This window comes from Schistocerca nitens, chromosome 10, assembly GCF_023898315.1.
Source record: "Schistocerca nitens isolate TAMUIC-IGC-003100 chromosome 10, iqSchNite1.1, whole genome shotgun sequence".
Taxonomy (NCBI): Eukaryota; Metazoa; Arthropoda; class Insecta; order Orthoptera; family Acrididae; genus Schistocerca; species Schistocerca nitens.
The window spans coordinates 142831854-142855517 of NC_064623.1; the positions used below are offsets into that span (position 1 = coordinate 142831854).

The window sequence follows — 23664 nt, forward strand, 5'->3', positions numbered from 1 at the left end:
CTCAGGGACTGTGTCTACACTCACATGCAGTTTGTTTCTCCTCTGCACAATGGCTTTTACCAGCAGGACAATGCAACGTGTCACATAGATCACAGTGTACGTGCAACCGGGATGAGTTTGCCGTACTCCCGTGGTCACCACTCTCTCCAGATTCGAACTTGATCGAGAATCTGTGGGACCGTTTCGATCGGGCTGTTTGCACCACTGATCCTTAACTGAGAAATGTAACACAGCTGGTTGTGGCACTAGAGTTGACACAGCTCCACATCACTGTCAGTACCTTCCAGAAACTCATTGAGACTCTTCCTGCACATCTCACAGTGGTCGTCCGTGCTGCAAAAGGTGCTTGTTCAGGCTTTTTAACAGATGGTCAGGTTAACACGATTGTACACTGTAATGCCACTACTCGCTCTGCTTGCAGCAACGTGATGTCACTGGTGCCACCTCCCTATCCTGTTCCATTGCTGCCTCCCCCTCCCAGCTATCAGCATTCTTTTCCTCACCTCATTTCCCTCCTGCCTTCTTTCTTCCTCTCAGCCACTCCACCTGACCCGGGAGAAGGTGTAACTTTGTCAACGCATACACAGTAATTACAATGCAAAGGGGAAAGAAAACCCCTCATCCTGGACATAATAGCTTTCGGCAATACTCGGTTTAAAACTGTGTTAATAGTGAGAGCGAAACACCACAACAACTACTAGCATTCCAGCAGTGACTTCATAACGTTGCTGCATGTCACTGAAAGATACAGCACAGCACAGGCCAGCATACGAGACGAGAAGGGACAAGTCAGCTGTCTTCACTATCTTTCCACAGAACAGCTTGGAAGTTATACTGTAACGGCTATTTATAATATGGTGGCTATACAGCTGCCTTTCTATTGGTGTCTAATGTGTTTAATAACAACAGAAGATACTCAGACATTGCTTATTCACCATTTCTTCAAATCTGGCAGAAAATCTAAAGAGATTCTGGTCATATGTAAAGTATACCAGCAGCAAGACACATTAGCTCCACTGTGCAATAGTAATGGTAATTTATCGACAACAGCATGACTAAAGTGTGGTTACTAAATATGGTTTTCTGAAATCCCTTCATCAAAGAAGATGCAGTAAATATTCCAGAATTCAAATCAAGAACAGCTGTCAATATATCAATCCTTTGGAGAAGGTGCCCCAATGTAGCAAAGCAACTTAAATCACTTAATAGAGGTGAGTCTTCTGGTCCATATTGTATACCACAAATGTTCCTTTCAGACTGTGCTGGTGAAATAGTTCACTTTTCATCTATCATACGCAACTGCTAGCTCGACGAAAGATTCGTAACTGACAACTGGAATGTTGCATAGGTCACGCCGACACACAAGAAATGAAATAAAAGTTATCCACTGAATTATATACCCATATCATTGAAATTGATTTGCAGTAGATTTTCGGAACATATACTGTGTTCCAACATTATAAAATACCTGAAAGAAAACAATGTATTGATACATAATCAGCACAGATTCAGAAAATATCATTCTTCTGAAACACAACTGGCTCTTTATTCACACGAAGGGGATCTCAAGTTAATTTCATATTTTCACACTTCCAGAAGGCTTCTGATACCATTCCTCACAAGCAGTTTCTAATCAGATTGCATGCCTATGTAGTGCTGTCTCAATTGTGTGACTGGATTCTGCACTAATCCATCCAGTATAACAGAAGTGATATCTGACGTTCCCCAAAGAAGTGTTATAGGTCTCTGCTGTTCCTAATTTGTATAAATGATTTAGGGCACAGTCTGAGCAGATGATGCTGTCATTTAGCATCTAGCAAAGTCATTAGAAGATGAACCAATTGCAAAATGATTTCAGCAAGATATCTGTATAGTGTGAAAAGTGCCAATTGACCCTAACTAATGAAAAATGTGAGATCACCCACGAGTACTGAAAGGGATCCATTAAACTTTGGTGACATGATAAATTACACAAATCTAAATGTTGTCAATTCAACAGTTATTAACAACTCAAACTGGAACAATATTAGAGAAGGAAATAGTGGAGATGCTGAGTCGATGTGACTCAGCGTCTCCACTATATGATGAGTGGCGACTTTCCTTCTCTCATATTGTTCCATTCCTTCTTGGATTTTCCATTGTTAAACTGGAACGATCACATTCTGGGGAAGGCAGTTGTCAGAACACAGAAGATGCAACAGGTCTGCTAAAGAGACTGTCTATGTTGTACTTGTCCATCCTCTTCTAGAGTACTATTGTGCAGTACAGCATCCTTACCAGATAGCATTGACAGAGAACTTGAAGGAAATTCAAAGAAGGGCAGCTTATTTTATTTTATCACTTTATAGGAGCGAAGGTGTCTTAGATATGATACGCGAGTTGGTGTGGTAATAGTTTCATTGCCGGGAGATCTTTTCACTAAATTACAGTCACCAACTTTTTGCTCTGAATGTGACCGTAGCGCCCGTGGCTCCAGACTGTAGCGCCTAGGACCGCTCAGCCACTCCGGCCGGCTTGTCTCGTGTGTGCGCCTATATTACGCCATCTGTCTGCTGCTGTCGCACAACAGCGCTACTCATTTGTTGTTAGACTACTGTCTGTTCTTCATGTTTTGCTAACATATATCATTAAAATGAATATCACACTAGATTAATAAGAACCCACTTAATCAAATGATGCACGTAAAATTCTACTTCAAAAACAACATTTGTTGAAAACAGGAGGGGGGGGGGGGGGGGATAGTCTGTTGCAACAAAAACATACAGAATAAATTTTTATTTTGCAGGTGAGTGTGTGCTTTAATCTTTTAAAAAATTCAAAAACATATATGTCAACAGTGCATTTAGTTGTTTGTGTTACTGTCTGTCTTCTACACTGGAGCTGGTGTTTTTATACTGTTTGTCATATGCAACTAATAAGGATGTTTTATACTGCTGTGTTTTCTGTGGAGTGAAAAGTCAGCCCCAGAATGCAACTACTGATATTTGAGCTATTTTCTCACTTTGTTGTAGTTACTTAATTATTTTATTTTACTGCTTCTGCTGCTGCTGCTGCTGCTGCTACTACTACTACTACTACTACTACTACTACTACTACAACTATTGGGTGATTTCATCTCAGATCATACAGGTCACGTCAACTCGTGGTCATGAATTTCTCTGGAAAAAATATATATTAGTCCTCTACATCCCAGATGTTAAGAAATAAAAGTATTTTTGTTTTATCTTAATTTTTTTGAAATGGTAAGGCTCTTGGAAAAATTTATATTTTGTCTCTTAAAGCAATAGAGAACAAAAAAATATAACTAATAAAACAAAAGTACTGGAAACCTGGCAGATGATTTGTGTTAAAACGCCCTCTCGGTGTGTTCAAATTTAGTTGGCACTCACACTCTAACGGGCTTCCTTTATCTTACAAATTTAGGATGAAAATATAAAATTTAAGTTAATTTTTCCACTTTTTTTTTTTCCTAATTTGAAAAGGCACAGAACACTATCTTCTGTGTCATATTAACAGACACTACTGATGTAATTATAAACAGTATCTTCTCCACTCCAGCTATCTGTATTATGTAAATATTTGTTACCAAAAATGTAAAAAATTGCATTTTTATGAGTGTTTACAAATTACTTACTCGAAAACCCCCATCCAAAAGTTTTTGAGAATTACACAAAATATTGTTTGGTGGCTATGTAGGTAGTCAGTGTAAACACAGTGGGCAATATTTCTCTGTTTAAAGTGTTAAAAATTTTTCAACATTCTGCATATTTTGCATCACTGAATTCCTAGTGTAAAACATGCATGTTGGCAACACTGTTTTCAGTGCTCTTCTGTTTACAACAAACGAGTGAGACCTTGCACATAAACCATTCTGCATCGAGTTTTGTGTTTGGTTTGAACTTTTTGTTAGATACCATGTCAGTGAGGAAATGCAGTAGTGAAAGAGTCCGGTACGTTGACTATGAAAAAAGACAAAAGAATGTGGTGTGTGAGAAAAGTGAGAAACACTTAAAAGTTGTAGGAAATCTGACAGGGGTATTACAGAAATATCTTGGTCCTCAGATAATGTTATTAGCATCAAATCTGTTGTGAAGGAATTGCTGCATTCACTACAAGAAGGAGTTTAGTGACAACCCACCTGAATGATCACCACCATCCAAATGTGAAACTGAAGAAGACAGCGCAGATGTTTATATTCCTGGGTGTGGAGCTGTTGTTGCATTGAAAGTTAGCATTTCTACTGTAGCCCCTACTATATCCCCTCTTGAACGTCCAGGGAAGGTAAGGAGCACAAGGAGAAAACAGTATGTAAAAAGAAAACTGGAAGAAATTGAAACATGTTTTACACAAGCAACATCTTCAAAACTTTGTGAAGTGTATAATGTAGATCCACTTGGTGCAGAACCTGAAGATAGTGATGTGCACAAAATGTAATGTGTGGTTTCAAAACCTAAACATTGCTATCTTGGCAGCCACCTATGCTTAGAGGGTACAATTACTGACACTAATACCTGATAGCTACTCCAAGCAGCGAATACAGAAATTCATACCCGCTTCCTCAGATTATTTACAGTAATTTCTAGTGATGAAGAAGATTAGAGCACTCAGAGTCTAATTGGGCTGATGTTATCTCTGTTGGTGAAATTGGTGAAAAGTTTTAAAAGGTAAGAAGATATATAATGAGATCAATAAGAGAGCATATCTCCTAATGAAAAAGTAGTACTTGAATTTAAAAATTGGTCTCACAAAATTCTACTCCTTATGTCCATAATGTGTATAACGTCACCCAGTGCAGGAATTATACACATGTATGTACTGCACAAATTTGAAACTAGTTTGTTTCACCATTAGCAGTGTCACAGGGAAGAAGTACACAGAGATGGACCTGACGCTTTTGTGTATATGTCAAGAGCCGCAAGATAAATGTTGGTTGCGAGTGTGCAATGTGTCCCAGTGCTGAAGTGATGTTTGTTGAGGCATTACACCTTCAGCATATGGCAATGATGACGTAACCTGTGCATTATGGGGGGGGGGGGGGGGGGGATATTTAGTGAAGAAGACAGTAGAGTCAGAGAAGTTTATTACAGAGTTCAGGCATTGGGTGACGAGAGGAATCATATCTGGAGGTCAAGAGACAGCCCATAGTAGAAGTAAAATCAACCACACCCCAAAATACAGATACATTAGCTCTTCATTTCGACTTTGTTGAGGACTCGTCTGTTGCTTTGCAAAACAAAATTCAAAGTTACCACTGGCAAACATCACAGGTATCAATATTCACATGTGTTTGTCACTTTCTTGGAATGTCACACTGTTCTGCTATTGTCAGTGATGATCTTATTCATGACAGTGCACATGCATGCTATGCTGTCAGCATGATAATTGGTGGCATAGCATGTGGAGGCCATGCATTTCCAAAATGTGTATATGTGGCTGAAGGTGCGCAGCATCTCATTTCAAAAACCACTTTCAGCTTTATGACCTTGGTCAACATTGTAGTACAGGAATTAAAACAAAAATTGATATTTTTAGCAACAGGTCATGGGCAAAGTGCATGTGATTGGTTAGGGGGTCTCTGTAAGCATCTTGCAACAAGATTTAATCTCCAGTGTGAAGCTGTTGATGCTATAAGAGATGCTACTGGATTTTTACACACCATATCAACATTAGTAACAAACATTAATCTCTTAATTAAGGAAATTCTGTTTAAAAAAAGAGAAGAGAGTGGTCTGCTAGGAAGCCTGTGGTAGGAATTCAATAAAGTCACTACTGGGTTGCAACCCGGAGTGGCACATATATTGCAAGAACGATTCTCCACGAAATGCAGCCTGTTACTATGTTGAAATGCAGATATCACAGTATACATTAGAAGACTTTGTAGTGAGCCACTTCATTTCTTGTGTGCATGACAATCAGTGGCAGGTGGGATGGGTAATAAGTGTCTCAGGAGCTGCAAGATATAACAGTCTCCTTTATGACACCTCATGGTCCTGCTAATGCTTTCAAATGTCAATCATCAAAAGTTCTGTATGCAGTTCCATATCCGTGTGCAAATTCGTCTCAGCTATACAAGAAGCAGATGGAAAAAAAAAAAGTAGGCAATTTTAATTCATGGAAAGTCATGGCAGAAGACAGTAATAACTTGTGAATAATATCACAAAAAGAAAAATGGGTATAAATATTCCAGATCTCATTTTTGTTATGAATTGTTTTCCCAATCACTTATAATGTTGTAAAGTAATTATTTGGATTCAGAAACACCAGTTTTGTATGACATTTACTTAAAATCAGCGATCAGTTTTAATATTTAAAAGTGTCCGTAATTTTTTGACCTTGAGAGTAGAGCTAGGTGTACCTAAAAATTTTCTTACAATTTATATAGACTAGTGTTGCCCACCCTGACTGTACATTTCCTAAGTACAATGACCAGCTAATGTACCATGAAATTTTTAGAACATTTAGGATGGGGATTTTGGAGAAAATAATTTCTAAATAACAAAAAAAATCAGATTTTTTCATCTTATGTATAAATATTTTGACAGTTTCAGAATTTGATACATTAATGTCATAGCTGACAGTTAACAGTCCTTCCACTTTATCATTTCTCAAGTGTGATGATATCCTGTGAGTATTTGTATTTTCAAAACATAATTTTGAAATTCACAAAAAGTTACAAATTTTCAGAGGTTTTTCTTAATCAAAAAAAAAGGAAAGAAAGAAAAAAAAAAGAAGGAAAGAATAAAGGCTCAGAAGCGTGTGTGTATTACTTACGTCTGATAGTCTTGGTTACGCTGAATAGGTCAGGTGTCCACTATACGCAGGAGGTGGCTACACGGGTAGCAGGGGCTGTCTGGTGTGGACTGGGCAGTTTTTAAGGTTAGAGGGTCACAGGAAACCACAAGGCCTTTAGTCACAAAGGGTGCAGGTCAAACATAGGAAGAATGTAGATAAAGGAACCATTGGTATAACAGTTGTAAATTGTCATAGCTGTGTTGGGAAAGTAACAGAGCTCCAAGTGCTAATAGAGAGCACTGATGCTCAAATTGTTATAGGCACTGTTGCAGAAAGAACGAAACAAACATGTCAAATTTAAACAGACACAAAATCCCCAAGATTGGCAATCCTTTCCAGAAGCTCGAAACTTAGTGCGGAGTTCAATGCGAGGTGCCTATAACAATTTCCACAACGAAACTGTGTGTCGAAACCTGGCAGAAAATCCAAAGAGATTCTCATCGTGTGTGAAGTATGTTAGCGGCAAGAAACAATCAATGCCTTCTCTGCTTGATAGCAATGGAGATACTATTTAAGACAGTGCTGCCAAAGCAGAGTTACTAAACACAGCCTTTGGAAGTGCCTTCACAAAAGGAGACAAAGTAAATATTCCAGAATTTGAATCGAGAACAGCTGCAAACATGAATAACATAGAAATAAATATCCTCAGAGTTGTGAAGCAACTTAAATCACTTAATAAAAGCAAGTCTTTTTGTCCAGACTGTATACCAATTAGGTTCCTTTCGGAGTATGCTGATGCATTAGCTCCATACTTAACAATCATATACAACCATTCGCTCGACGAAAGATTCGTACCCAAAGATTGGAAAGTTGCACAAGTCACACCAATATTCAAGAAAGGTAGTAGGAGTAATCCACTAAATTACAGGCCCGTATCGTTAACGGCGATATACAGGATTTTGGAACATATATTGTGTACAAACATTATGAATTACCTTGAAGAAAACTGTTTATTGATACACAGTCAGCATGGGTTTAGAAAACATCGTTCCTGTGATACACAACTAGCTCTTTATTCACATGAAGTATTGAGTGCTATCAACAAGGGATTTCAGATTGATTCCATATTTCTGGATTTCCAGAAGGTTTTTGACACTGTACCACACAAGCAGCTTTTTGTGAAATTGTGAGCTTATGGAATAATATCATCTCAGTTATGTGACTGGGTTTGTGATTTCCTGTCAGAGAGGTCACAGTTCGTAGTAATTGATGGAAAGTCATTGAGTAAAACAGAAGTGATTTCTGGCGTTCCCGAAGGTTGTGTTATAGGCCCTTTGCTGCTCCTTTTCTATATAAATGATTTGGGAGACATTCTGAGCAGCCGTCTTAAGTTGTTTGCAGATGACGCTGTCGTTTATCAACTAATAAAGTCATCAGAAGATCAAAACAAATTGCAAAACGATTTATAAAAGATATCTGAATGGGGTGAAAATTGGCAGTTGACCCTAAATATCAAAAAGTGTGAGGTCATCCACATGAGTGCTAAAAGGGATATGTTAAAATTTGGTTACAGATAAATCAGTCTAATCTAAAAGCCATAAATTCAACTAAATACCTAGGTATTACAATTACAAACAACCAAAAACTGCGTTTTGTTGGCAGGACACTTGGAAAATGTAACAGATCTACTAAGGAGACTGCTTACACTACACTTGTCCATTCTCTTTTTGAATACTGCTGCACGGCGTGGGATCCTTACCAGATAGGGTCGACGGAGTACATCGAACAAGTTCAAAGAAGAGCACCATGTTTTGTATTATCGCGAAATATGGGAGAGAGTGTCACAGAAATGATACAAGATTTGGGTTGGACGTCATTAAAAGAAAGGCGTTTTTCGTTGTGACGGAATCTTCTCACAAAATTTCAATCACCAACTTTCTCCTCGCAATACAAAAATATTTTGTTGACACCAGCCTACATAGGGAGCAATGATCACCATGATAAAATAAGGGAAATCAGAGCTTGTACGGAAAGATATAAGTGTTCAATCTTTCCGCGCACTATACGAGATTGGAATAATAGAGAATTGTGAAGGTAGTTCGATGAACCCTCCGCCAGGCACTTAAATGTGATTTTCAGAGTATCCATGTAGATATATTTATGGAAAAAAATTCAGATCTCTATCACTTTTGGTTTCCTTATTACAATTTTTCTATTTTTCCATTCTTTATGACATTTCACAAATACTCTCATTTAGAGAAGTCTGTAGCATTTAAACAAATCATCAGGAAATCAAAATATTGTAGTTTTTGAGAGGTATCATGTAGAACTTCAACATTTTTTTTTTCAGTAAGCGTTGAGGTATGTGGCACATTCACTCTTGATCTGTGTGATTTGAAATGCAATCGCCCATCTACTATTGTTATCATTACCATCAAACTTCCTTGTTAATTCTGTTTCTTGTATGTTCCAAGAATTTTGAGAGTGCTTGTAAAAAATATGCCTGCTGATGTATTTTTGTGTTATGAGATTGTATGTACGTGTGTGTGTGTGTGTGTGTGTGTGTGTGTGTGTGTGTGTGTGTGTGTTGGGACAGGGGGTGGGCATACATGTGTGCATGTGTGAGGGGGCGGGGAGAGGGGGCAGAGAGAGGGAGGGAGAGGGGGGGCGGAGAGAGAGAGAGAGAGAGAGAGAGAGAGAGAGAGAGAGAGATTTCCTTTGTTTTGTTTGATTTTTTTATTTCCTGGCACTTCTTTCAGAGCAGCGAATAGAGAGCTGTGTATTTATTTTGTATTTCCTCTCCTTTTTTGTAACTCCAATTTTCTTGTTCTTTTATTTGATGAGCAATTGGTTGCTGTTATATAGGGTGTTTATAAATGAATCTCGGGGTTTTAATGCTTTATAATATTTATTATATTAAACTTACAGTTATAAATGATATGTCAAATGAAAGAGCAGCTCAAACAGTTTTACCAAGAACCTTATAAATGGTGCTCCACCTCACTGGCATAGCGAAGTACACGATTGATTGAACTTCACTGTACCCAAGCGCTGGATAGCCCGCAAGGGTCCCAATGACAGGGCTTGCTTTGCATGGCCTCCACGTTCACCCGACCTAACGCCTTGTGATTTTTTCCTTTGGGGCTTCATCAAGGATCATGTGTATGTGCCTCTGCTACCAGCAGACCTCCCTGAATTAGGAAAGCGGATTGAAGCAATCCCTGAAGACACACTTATCAACGTTTGGGAAGAACTCAGCTATAGACTTGATGTGTGCCGCGTGACAAATGGTGCTCACATTGAACATTTATAAGGTTCTTGGTAACACTGTTTGAGTTGCCCTCTCATTTGACATATCATTTATAACTGTAAGTTTAATGTAATAAATATTATAGAGCGTTAAAACCCCAATATTCATTTATAAATGCCCTGCATTTTTCAAATATACTTTTACATAGAGTAGGAGATTGTGGATGGAAATTGCCAGTTGCTGGAAAAAGTGTAAACTTTTTCAGATTTCCATTTATTTATTATATGTTTGTTGTAAATATATGTTGTTTGCTTACACCATGTCATCCCCAATACGGTCATTGCTGTTTAGGGGGCAAGGTATCTGACTACCATTGTTTGAAAATCAAAATTAAGTTTGTGTTGTTTGCATATTTTTTTATTGGGATGTATATATTGCCCCAAATGACATCATTGTGTAGATAGCATATGAAGCTTCTGCAGCTGTCTGCAATCTTTAATTGACTATGTTAATAATACAAATTACATCTTATCAAGGGTTTTTGTGTAAGACAGTTGTTTGTTGCAATAGTTTGGGTTTTTAATTTTTAGACAGCTATGGTGACCTCTCTAAAAGGTACAAGAGTGGGAAACTTGAGCTGATAGTATGTACAAATCTATGTTATGAGAAGTAAATAATTGAAAATCCATGTTAGCTACATAGCAACTAGCGGTGATAGGAAGATTGACAGCAACTTTATGTAATGTGGTGCCAGCAAATTTTCTCAAAGATAGCAGCGTTCCTTCTATTTCTTAGCGTACATGTAGCTGGCGTAGGCACACATTGTATTAACCAGAATAGTCATGTGCATGAATGTAGACATTCCTGGCATATACTACCTATGAAAAGCCCTCAACTTATTGTCTTCTGGCAAAGTGTCTAGATATTACAGGTATCCCAGTATTCATATGCGAGGATAGGCATTCCCTCAGTGCTGTCCACAGCTGGGCGCACTCTCAACTTATAGCTGTTAATGTGGGATTAGTTGATAACCTTCATCCCTCTTGATAAGACTCTCATGGATCTGTACAACACTTTCCCAATACCCACTCGCTCAGGGCAGCAACATTGCGTTTTCAAAACCAAACATATGCTCTTCATTTAGGCTACGATCTGTCACTGCTGATTTCTCTTAAACTTTAATTCCATTTTCCACCTTAACTGTTTTTGATCATCATAATATGTTTTCAGAGTCTCAACTGATTTTAGTTATGTGCCGTTTTCTAGTGCTTACTCGTGTGACTCGCATTGTGTGTTAGCAGTTTCTTAGTCTGGTTCAATACAGTGTATGTATGTATGTCATGTACATATATAATTGCTGACAGCAAACTCAAACGAGAACAACGTTCTTCACTCATCAACCATTTGAATAGGACTATTACTGTAATATCATGCCGAAGTAAATCAAAAACTCATGATACAGAACATTGCCCATCTCAGATTCATGTGACATTATCTGTGGGTCCGGAAATGTCACAGAATCTTAACACATCACCCGGTTGGAAACCCATGAGCTTTTTATCAGTATAGTAATAGTTTATTGTTCACGCACTGTATAGATTAAGTTTCTGTTAGTTATTTGCCTTTTCTTAATATCACAAGCTGCAACACGGTTGCGAATAAAACAGTTTGTTTCGAACAGTAGTGCTGCTCGCAAGATGAGTACTGCATATGCTGTTATTTATTATATTTGACAATGCTGGTGCTAATTGTGTGTTTAACTTTTGACAATGCCACTGTGGGTGCAGTACATTAGGATATGTTTTTATAGAACAGATCTGAAGATGGTCATTATAGACCAAAACCGGTAGTCTGATGACAAAAAGTTTGTGACCACAGACGTAAAATAAAGGAAATTTATTTTGTTAATGTATATTTTGACTCGCCTGCTACCCTGAAGATTCTCCTCCTTGATGGGATCTGTGGAACAATGAATGATCGAATGAATGGCCATAAAAATATGCCGATGGACCAAAACTTTATGACCACCTGCCTGATAGTGTATCGGTCCGCTTTAGGAATACAATACAACAGTGATTCTGCGCAGCACGGATTTGTCATATCGTCGTCGTTGGGTTTCTGGAGGTATATGGCACCAGATGCCTACACAAAGGTCAAGCAGTTACCATAAATTACTGGCTGGTGGTTTGTGGGTGAGGAGCTGGTGTCCGATCAGTCGTGTTCTGTCAAGTTCAGATCAGTCACATTTGGTGGCTGAAACATCAATGTGAGTTCACAATCGTGCTCCTCTAACCACTAGCCTCGTGACACAGACATTATCCTGTCGCGTTAAGCTGTCATCGCCATTGGAGAAGACATCAAACATGAAGGGAAGCAGGTGGTCTGCAGTCATCTCAGCACAGTCCACAGCTGTCCCGGTGTCTTCAGTTACTGCCGAGGTCCCACGGAAGCACAGGTGAATATCTCACATAGCACGATACTGTCCCCACTGGACTGTGCCCGTGACACTGTATGAGACTCGAGCAGCAGTGCACCTGAACGGGATGACAATGTATCCGAAAACGACCATCGACCTGATGAAACGAGAAACCAGGCGACACAGCCCCATTGATCCAGACTCTGATCTGGATGATCCTATGCTCACTGCAATTGTAAATGATCTTATATCTCAATATGGGAACATGTAGGCATCAACTGGTTGTGGAGTCCCACATTCAATAATACATGCTCTGAAACACTTCAGCATGCACCAGCATCCGTAGATTGCCACTTCTCGCACTTTACAGAGCTGGTGTGGCCTCCGACCGCCACGGTCTGTGATGAGGCGCGGACAGCCGACACCTTCTGCCTACGTCAGGTTTCAGCATTCTTCAGCGACTTTCCTTGTTCGTGTCAGAAGTACACGAACAGCTTGGGGTATCTCCGAGGTACTCATTCCCAGATTTTGGGCCGTAATGGTGTGTCCTCTGTCAAAGTTGCTTACCTCAGTTGACTTCCCCACTTGTGATCCGTACCGTAGCTAGCTCTGCTCTGCTTACGTACTTTCCTTACTGCATTGCCTGATTGTAACATCACCAGATTGTATTCATTCTTGTAGTAGCTGTGGTATAATGTTTTGGCTCACTACTGTACACACAAGTAAAATGTAACAACCGTCGGCTCCACGTTTTTGTCATAAAATTTGTTTGGCCTCCATCAGTGGTGAGTTATATGTCAAGCTTAAGCTCCTTAATATTTTGTTCCTCCATTACAGCTGCATATATGAACTTACCAATATTTTGAGCTGAGATAGACCGTGGTTCTGTTGCAGTATACATCTGACGAAAGTGACGCACATCACTGTGTGTGGGTGTGCCTTACGCTGCCAGCTGCACCTATATTCTCGGCGGTCTGCGCCGGCCGAGTGCTTTGCTCGTTTCTGGCCTCTTGCAAGTTACCGGAGGCTTTACTGACACTGTGCTCGTGCTGGCTGCTCGTACACTGAGGAAGTGTCCTCGGAGAAATGCGAGAGTACAGTGTGGTTGCAGTTTCTCAAAATGACAGTGTTCCGGTGCAGCTTTGCGTTCTGTGCTCTGCTCAGTCTTCTTCGCTGTTCTGTCACTCGTCCTCCCAGTGCCCGTGTGCAGAACAGTATGACAGTTTCTGGACTTTTACATTTGTTGCTTGTGACTTGCTGGAAATGAAATCCAGTGCTGGGATAAAAGTACTATTCTTCCAATGAGGCTGTTAAGAATGCAGGCCTGCCGGAAACACAACCACAGTGGCTGTTGCTAGAATTTTGTCAAAACAGAGACTAATGTGATAGTACGAAGAACACAGTTAATGAAAAGAATAACAATTGTATTGCCCCTTCACTGGAATATTCACACTCCCCCCACTCTTGACGAGGAATATTAAATAAAACATTATACTTCTTGTTGTAATTTACGACACAAATAGTATATTGAAACAATATTATAATTCCTCACATTAAGATTTCCTTACACACCAAAATAGAATTGGATATAGCTCTTTAAAAATCACAACAGACCCTGTTTTCCTTCCAGCTGTCCCCATAAGTCAGTATTCCTTTTTCTTTCTCTTCGTCTTGACCAATTGATCTTCTATTTCTCTGTGTCCACCCTAGTAATGTGGGAAGTTGTGTCATCCTTGTATAGTAATACTGCCACATTACTGAAAACAGCAGGCATTCCACTGCCCTAGGGCCAGGTTACTGTTCGGATCAGAGTTTGCCTTATTTTGAGCTTATTGGACAGAGATGAGATTGAAACAATCACACTATAAAATTGTTACTTCTCAAACAATGAGATAATTGTTAAAAATTGGGAAGTATGAAACTCAGACCTGCAAGTTTTTCTTCTTGAGCACTCTTTGATTTTTTTCGTACCCATAGAACTTGAAGGTCAGTGCACAGACATCAGTTTCCTAAAACAGTGTAATGCCATTATCAAAAATACTCAAAAAAACTTTGTTTGAAAATTTGGAGATTCCAAATGTTAATCAACAAATATTCAAGACAATCTTATTTTTTATCAAAATAAATTTTCATTTTTACATACTAATTGCATGAAAAAAATGAGTATTCATAATAAGTTAAATATTTTTAGTAATGTATTTTTTTAATTACTGGACTGATGATACGAAACAATTTATTGATCACCAATTACATTATAAAATTTATCGCCATCAATGTACTTTCCTAGTGGATTGCTAGAATGCACCATACAAATTTTCCATTGTTCAAAGCTGTGCTGCAAGTCCACTTGTGTCAGTGTGTTGAAAACTTCCATCGCTTTTGCTTTCACTGCTTCTACACTTGTCGCTGTAAGCACGCATTTGACCTTCGGAAACCAAAAAATGTCACAGAGGGCCAGGTTGAGCAAATGCAGTGGGTGGTCCATTCACAAAGAATGCTGTCACAGACAAAGGCAGAATGGGGTGGCGCATTGACATCGTGAGACACCCAGGACTTGCTGTTTCACAAATTGAATCTTCGTCTCCTCACTCTTTCCGTTCATGTATGGTGGTCAGAACCTCAGTGTATTGATTGACTGTCTGGCATTCGGGGATCCAGTGGGGGAGGGGGTGTGTGAGGGAATCACATCACGACTTTGAATTTTGATTTGCTCATCTTCCCTTATTTTGACACAGTGAAACTGGGCCCTTCCAATGCATGGACTGGCACTGTTTCAGGACTGTAGGTTAAAAAAAAACCACAGTTTGTCACAAGAAATCACTTCATCTAAAATTTCTGGATCATTATCAGTGTTGTTTAAAATGTCACACAAATTTTCATTCTCAATTAAAAAAAAAAAAGACTTAAACGTTCTCTGTTAATTCCTTTGATTTCAATAAGAGCTTGGACACTCAGCTCGGACATGATTTTCTCAACGGTGTCACAGTTTTTATGTTGTGCACTTTTGATATTGAAGGTAATCCTGGAATGGATCATATTGGGTCATTTCACTTAGCTCCTTAAATCTTTTGAACCACTCAAAATGCGTTTGTGATAAAATTCACTTCAATATACTTTCTTTAGCACGACAGATCTCCTTCCCCAGTTTCACTGAGAACTTGTTAACTCATTGCCCCATCTGAACACTTTGCATTTTCTGAGACACTAGCCATAGGGATGTCAACGGACAATTGCTACAGTGAGATTGAGTGACTGTGGAGCTCATGGTGGGAAAAGCATGAACCAACAAAAACAACGTTCAGATCTCCCACAGTTTGCTTGTTGTTTGCTGGTAGCAGCGATAGTCCAGTTATTTAACTGTCACACCCCATATATTTGTATTTTCATAATCTCTACTTATAAATAAAATAGTTGTATGATTTCTAAATGTTTCCCATTTTTGTATCAAATTTCAATTCATTACAATTTACTTGATTAAAAGTAGTATTTATTTATAAACACTGAAATCAAATAAATTCTGCATCTAGTGGGAATCAAACCAGCAACCTTGTGATTACAAGATAAGCACACTACAAGCGATTTAATAACACAAGTTGAAATGTTTTGTGCTTAATGGTACTCAGAAAACTTCAAAGTAAATAATTTCAAGTGTTTTTGAGAATTGCACTGTATTGCTTTAGGAAATTGATGTCCTGCCTGGCATTGAGCTTCAAATCTTACAAGAATGAAGAAAATTGAAGGGGGCCAGTTCATTTGATCCCTTTGTGAATAACCATCATTTTCTGAATGTTTTTCCCTTAATCATCCTGACGACATGTAAATGGTCGTTGCCTGTGCACATACTTTTATTTGCATTTGCCAGCGTGCCTTGTAATGCACACGTTACATACTTGTACAAGGATACAGAATAGCTGTCTGATATTAACCTTTGGGATGTGAAATTCCAATCACTACAGATAAACAAATATACAAGTAGAAAAAATTATCTTAGCTTTCAGAATTGTTAGTTGCTACCTCATGGTGGAAAGAGATACACATTGGGGAAGGGTATAAAGGAGGGGAGGGCCATGTATCAATGTGTTTTGTCGAGTTGTCATTTCCATTTTATGCGTGGCCTCTCCTTTCTAGCTTTCTCCAGCCTATTCATTTTTTCTCCTTCAGGATGAAACTAATAGTTCATGATGTTAGGATAGTGTTTTTCTATTTTTGTGTGTGGAACTTTGCGTTCTGTAAATAAGTACTGGCCAGCCATAATGTTACCCTTTCCTCAACTGAATCTTCCTCTAGATACATTACATTGTTTGGCTACGTATTACTATCTTCTAATGTGATAGTTTACACACATACCAATTGTCACATCATAACTTGTCCATTGAGCATTGATAAATGAACACACACTCCAAAATAGTTGGCGAGATCAGGACTGAAATTACTTGCAAGTTACATAAACCCTCTTGTTCTCATCTCCGACACAATTTCAGTCTTTTCAGAATTCTTCTGAACAGACTTTGACATCCCAGAAGCCTACCTGGCCTGACTGCCGACAGCACTAGTTTATAGTAGGAACTTTTTCTCCACAGAAAAAACAAATCATGATCATTACAGAATAATAAAACTGATCACCTTCCTAAGAGTCATTGACACATTTTCTCTAGTATTTTGGCAGATGTTTGCAATTTTATTGTTGCAGTGGGTAGATGGAGTCTGTCCAAACGCATACTGCTCATCATGTCTCATGAGACATCCATTGTCAATGGAAAACGTCTGTTTATTTCTCATTGCAATTGTTTTTTATTTCTATGCAACATCTTTGGTAGAATATAAATAATTTAAAGAGTAAAGGTAACAACTTGCCTAACAGTTGAGGCACTTAAATCATCAGTCTAAAAACTAGTTTTCTTCTTTTTTTTAAATTGAAATTTTATGTGCCAATTCAAGGGAATTGTCCCACATTAGTATGGTGTGATATTTAGTATAATAATATGTATTAAAAGGGGCAGCAAAAGATCAAGGGTAAGTGGTACTTCAGCCATACATGTGTAGTGCTGCTACATGCCAGTAGTTGACAGATCAGGTGCACAAGACAGGACAAGTGGGCATATGAAAGCTGAAACATGTGCTGGTTCCAAGAAAATATTCTGCAAATGATGATGCATGGGTGCGCTGTTAACAATGTGCCTACATATCTTACACTCAATGCCTATGATGTGGTCGAGAACAACAGACAGACACTGAAATATTGGCTAACATTTGTTCGCAAAGTCTTTTCTTGCGCTGTATGTCCCTTGTTGTCTCAAGTGCCTGCCCACACTGTGCTGTCTTTCACTGACTGTCATGTAGCAACACTAGCCACTCACTGCTGGAATTATGGTAATGCTGCCTCTGCTAACACATATTGTTAAACCAAACATTGTCCTATGCTAATTTAGGACACCTAAATCAAATGCACACATCGCATTCCTTTTCAAAAAAACATTTTGTTTGCAACAAGAAAGACACATATTTTCCATTGAGACTGGGTGTTACACAAAGCGTGTTACGAGTCGTGTTTGTATGGGGTGACTTCATCTGCACACTCGAAATGGCAGTTGCAACTATTTGCCAAAAGACCAGAGACAATCTAGCATATCAACACCAGGGCCACATATTATCCTCCAGTGCAGATAACTAAAACTGAAATGACCACTTTTATGACTGTCCTGCAGCACTTATGTCTCTATGCACTGTTCAGACCTATATTTTGAGAACTTACATTGTCAAAGCCATGAGGTAGACGTGGCCTATGTGGAATGTCCACATCATTCCGAGTTGAGGGAAGTATGGTTATGCAGGGTTCTCAGTGGTATACATGTACTGGAAAAGTACAAGTAGCAACTCGCTGAATAGTTGAGGCACTAAGCCATTAGTAGCCTCATTAACAAGACTGAGAATGTTGTCGCTAGCTTTCAGACAAATGCTTCTTCAAAGCTACAGAGTACGCATACACCTGAATGGCTACATTGTCCTGGCCAGGACAAAATGTGTGTGTGTTTACATGTACTCTTTAGTTCTGGAGATAAGGGTGAACGTAAATCACATTAGACAGTCTGATATGATATTCATGTGACAAAAATTAATGAGCCATTGTGGTTGTTTGACCCAGGTTGCCTGTTTGTTGTGATGACTACTCAGTATTCTATGTTCATTTCTGTGTATATAGTGTTGTAATAACAAAAATCCATTTGCTGTTTGAGTGCCTTTAGAATATTCCCATGCATTAAATTGCGGCAGGTGTGGATGATAAGGCTCGTGTCAATCCCAGATGAAGCATCTGTCATGAATTTATGAATCTGAAAGCCACTGACTTAAGATGAGGCATGCACTTACATGTTTGTGCATCCTGTAGATATCTCAGCTGGAAAAGGATTTTTTTAGATAAATAACTACAAATTAATTCAGGTGTGCTGTCCTTGTGATTTTGTTTATTTGTAAAATAGTTTCAGTGATGTATCATAAGGAACTTTATTTTATTTTTGGAATGCTAAACAAGTAAGTCCTTATAATTTTTTTTTTAATGATGTGGTGATGTTACCGCTGTGTTAGGCAGACAAATTGTCATGTTAGGCAGAGATTGTTAAATTGGACAGTGCACTTTTTAATGCTGCCAGTGGTTTTTTCACTTTGAGTGCGTGTTTTCTGTAGGTCGTTAGTACCTGGATGGTCAGATCTGCCAAACTGGTACAGACAACAGCGAGATAACTCGGCAGCAGCATTTGCCATGATTGAATCATTGTCACAGTTTGACTGCTCAGTTTTGATAATTTGTCACTGAGTATGAAAAATGGGGCAGTCCAGTTTTCTTGTGATGGCAACAAGCATGTTACTTTTTACTTACAGACAACTCGCACAGGTGGTACACAACCTGTTATTTTCTATTCTGTACAGTTACTAATAAATCATTACAAAAACCATGCAGCTTATAATTGTTGTCCTTTAGAGTCTAAGCAAATAGGTAATTTTCTATATACCTGTTTGTGATATGGCTCATAAAATATGCAGACTTTAAGTTTACAACTTGTTTTGCAACAAATAATTTGTTTATTCTAATTTGTACTGTAGCAGATAAGACTAAATTAGTTTCATTTATTATCGGACACCTAAAGTAACTTGTGCAACAGCAGGCTGATAGTGCTTCTAAAATTTGAAACATTAGTTACTTGTACATGGGCTAGGTGAAAAGTTCTCTACCTTGGGTTAGTATCAATAAAATTTTCTTTTTATTACATTGATATGAGTTGTGCAATAATATAATTTCAAGTGTCTTCCTTACCTTCAAAATAATTTTGTTCAGACAACTTTTTAAAAGCAAGAAGATAGTGTGTTTCCATTCAAATGGCTAAATTTGGACACTGTACAGTAGTAGTATTTTATATGAAGAATTTTAAGGAGTCTGCTCCTACATTTTCAACATTTAGTTAAATAGGCTGCTGGAATTCAGTTGTGGCATGCTTCTCAAAGACAATCCACTTAAGGACAACACAAAACAGCAAGTACAGCCAGATCATCAAGCAAGTGCATAGTATGGTATCAGACAGCAATTAAAGGCATCTGAAATAAATGACACCATAAGGTAGTTTAGCAGAAAGAGTGCAGTACATGTTACCCAAAGAATGAAAGCTTTCTACCAGGTGTATGTTTTTAAAAATAATCCAACTGATTTTTGTGTGCTGCTCTGTCATTTCATGCCAGAAATTGAGAAACAATGAAAGCATTTAGTAAACTGCACCAAGAAAGGCAAAATCAATTTCATCTGACATTAAAGTGACAACTAGAACATTTAGGAAGGCAAAAGGGAATTTTCTTTCCAAAAAGGGAAAGACAATAACTGGTGAATATTAATTCAAGTCTTCTCAACCAACAATATAAAAAAACTGAGGAAAAGCCTTCATTGCAAAAGCAAAAATTAAACTTTTTCTGTAGAAAAATGCTCCTCTTTTGGGATCAATAAAATTAACATATATTAACTATGAATTGTTGAAAGAACAAAATTATTCACTAAATTTGGCATCCTCTGACTTCCACATATTCTCACATCAATAAAGATGAGAGGGATTGTCTGACCTCAAGTGGACATCCCTCGATTTATAAGGTACATTTCTGAGAGTGTAAAATAGATTCAACTGAAATTGCTCTCTTTTACTCCTAGCTTATTTTGCAGTTAGTTAGTTGTTTACCTTCCATACCTGATTCAGTTTCACACAGCCAGCTTGCTTGCACCTCCTTCATTAGCAAAACATCACCACAGACTACAGACAACACTGGTTTCCTTCAAATCTATTTTACATACTTCTCTAAAGAACAGATTAGGACATCCATATACAGTCAGAAAGTTTTCCGTAGAGCAGAGTAGGAGAGCCATTTGTCTTACACACCCTAGCTAACAAAGATGTTGCTAACTCAGTAAGCGCTACACATAAAGTGTACCTGGTCACTGCAGAACATGCGTTTGGGACTTTCTGTGATTTATCAAGAATCCTTTGTGACAGAGATGAAAACTGTTTGACCTGCATTGTTTCATTACAAAGATGTCTCAGTTTCAATGCCACCGTCATAGTTTACTCCTTGGTACTTTCCGTAAGCAAACTGCTATCCCAAACCCTTTTTCTTACCAGGATGTAGCAGCTGCTGCTGTTACTTTCACAGTCGTGATCTCAGTGTCTGACAACAGTTTACTGATTATGGCAGGTATGTGAAGCTGTCTGCTGCCTCCATTACATCTGTGCCTTGCACCGAGATGCAGATTTTTTTCTTGCTGATCATAAAAACAAATTCTCTGCTGACATTGGTAGCCTATAAATGAGAGGCTGGAGGTGCAATTCAGATTTTAGTACTCTTATATGAGTATTTGGAAGATATTCCTGAATAACACTTCAGGAATGAAAGCTACTGGCACAGAAAATGTGGGACAAAGTTCACTGAGCCAAAAGGGAGCTATATCAAAAAGTGACAAAACTGAAGATTTGAAGTGTGGCTTGTACGAGAACGGGGAAAATAAAATAAGGAACAATGAAGTACTAAAAATGTTAATGAAGAAAAGATTTCTCCTGAACCTGATTAAGAAAAGGAAAGCAGACTGGGTGAGAGAGACACTGTGAGAAAAAGGATTTCTAACAGCAACTACCGAAGTTACAACGGAAGGACAGAAGAAAATGGGAAGGAGAAGAATGAAAATGCTCTATGAAGAGAAAAAGAGGAAGATACCAGGCTACAAAACAGTTGGCCTGGAACAGGATCATATGGAGACAGCAATGGTGTAAGGACTGCCAGCAGACAGGACACATTATGGTGTTGGTGATGGTGGTCGTCAAAAAGGCAGTTTATTTCTTACTTTCAAAATCATCTGTCATTGCCACTCCAAGAACTTTTCACCTTTCCCTTGTTTTGTATGTTCTTATCAGCTGTACCATAAAATAGTGATAACTCCTCAATTTTTTTTATGTTTGACTGAGTTTTATAGTGTGTTTCAACAAAATCAAACTCTTATGGTGTGCTTTTGTGACTAACACATGCATGGGAAGAGTGCTCAAAATATTACAGAGTATAATCAAGCAGAGCCAGTTGAACTTTTGCAGAGCACATGCAAAATGTAGTTTCTATAACAGGTTTATTATAATGTCCACTTTAAATTCCTGATGCATTTCAGAATTTGTCTATCCATATTAGCTTCTAAGATTAAGTCAGTTTCCTGCAACAGCACAGCATTGAAACTACTTACTGTAAATCATTCAAGTCTCCACTGAGGAACTACATTTGTTGGAAAGAAGACATTGAAAATGGACCCTTTGTTATAAGCTCAAAGTAAACAATAGCTTTTTTTCATTTAAGTCACCTAGGAAATGTTGAAAATAGCTGTGTATAAACTGTAACAAACTGTTGTCTCCATGTGGAAATTGTGAAGCCCATAAGCTCAACTGCTCTTTCCGAAATTAACTCTCACAATAGGTACACATATTTTCTAGGTCTTATACTTGTGTTGGTACTGGGTCTAATACAGGGGAAAACAGTTAAATTATTTTGCAACAAGTAATACATTATGGGTTCTCATGTCCTATATTCTTCTCTCTTTTTCAGTTCTGCCAAATCCAAACTCAAAAAGGCAGCGAATATGAATGAAAGTGAAAAAACTCGCAAAGGGTGATACAACCACAAAATATTCAAGACCTGGTCAGCAGGTTCAGTGTTTCACGAGTTTAAAGTGAACAACTGACACTCTGAATTGTCAGCGTGCGAAATTCTTCATCATGTACGTATCTAGCAGAGAACAAACAGATTTACTAGTGGCCTGGAGAGTGTGCGTGTGTGTGTGTGATACGCAAAGGAAAGGATTATGTGGCTGTGAAAGGGCAAGTGCACTATTAAAAAAAAAAATTGGACACACAGTTATTGTGTACTACTCTTCACCTTTCCTCAAGATGCATAAATCATTGTAATTTATCTGTAACTTGATGCCAGATGTGCTTATAAGTATCAGAAACGTGACTTTCAATGATTAGTGCAGAATAATAAGTTACCATACTAGCAAAAGCTAGTATTAAATTTGGATATAGCTTTGAAGGAGGAACTGAAACTCCAGTTGGTAATGGACATGTGTTACATGACCTTTTGCTCAAAACAGTATCCATCTCACATCAAAAGTAGTTCACTTTTGATACTAGTGGAAAATGGATGACAGTGTGCATTTATTTAACAACAGTAAGTAAGAAATGTGTAATCATTGCTGCTGTTTGATTGTTGCATAGTATATTTTTGTATCATCACATGTGACACATGTGTTGTTTTTGCAATAAGCCTGTCCCTCTCTGCAAGAATGTGACAAATTTTGTATTAAAATATTTGCAACACATTCTACTTCTTGACATCTTTCAAACACAAGAAATCCATTGGTTAGGTCAGGTGTCCCTGTTTTTGTTCACCAGAAAATTACTATCAGGCATTTAAAAAAGAATATTGGGGTTTTAAATCTATATTTAAATGGAAAAGCAACTCTACAATTTGTCAAATTTATTAATATGAGCACAATCCAGTCAATAATCGCCATATCTGGAGTAATCAATGTGAGTTATACCAGCTGGTAGCAGAGGCACAATCTTTAGTCGATGAAAGAAATCACACAGTGTCATATTGGGTGAATGTGAAGACACATTTAACCAACCACACACAGAGAAAGGGTACCATTTTGTAACCAAATGTGATTCTACACTTGATGAAGGTTCCAATCACACAAGCT

The 23664-nt window shown here is 38.2% G+C and overlaps 1 protein-coding gene across 2 annotated transcripts in view; it reads left to right on the forward strand.

Annotated features, from left to right (window-relative positions):
• The window catches only part of LOC126210070 (breast cancer metastasis-suppressor 1-like protein-A), an 88804-nt gene extending 65559 nt beyond the window's left edge, over positions 1–23245 (forward strand). The window contains exon 6 of one of the 2 annotated variants that reach the window (XM_049939191.1): positions 22509–23245. In XM_049939191.1, coding sequence (XP_049795148.1) covers positions 22509–22546 — 38 coding nt within the window. In that variant the 3' untranslated portion in view covers positions 22547–23245. Of the gene's footprint in view, positions 1–13292; positions 14419–22508 lie in introns of those variants that run through there. The other variant, XM_049939192.1, reaches the window with a different exon arrangement.
• The last annotated feature ends 419 nt before the right edge of the window (positions 23246–23664 follow it).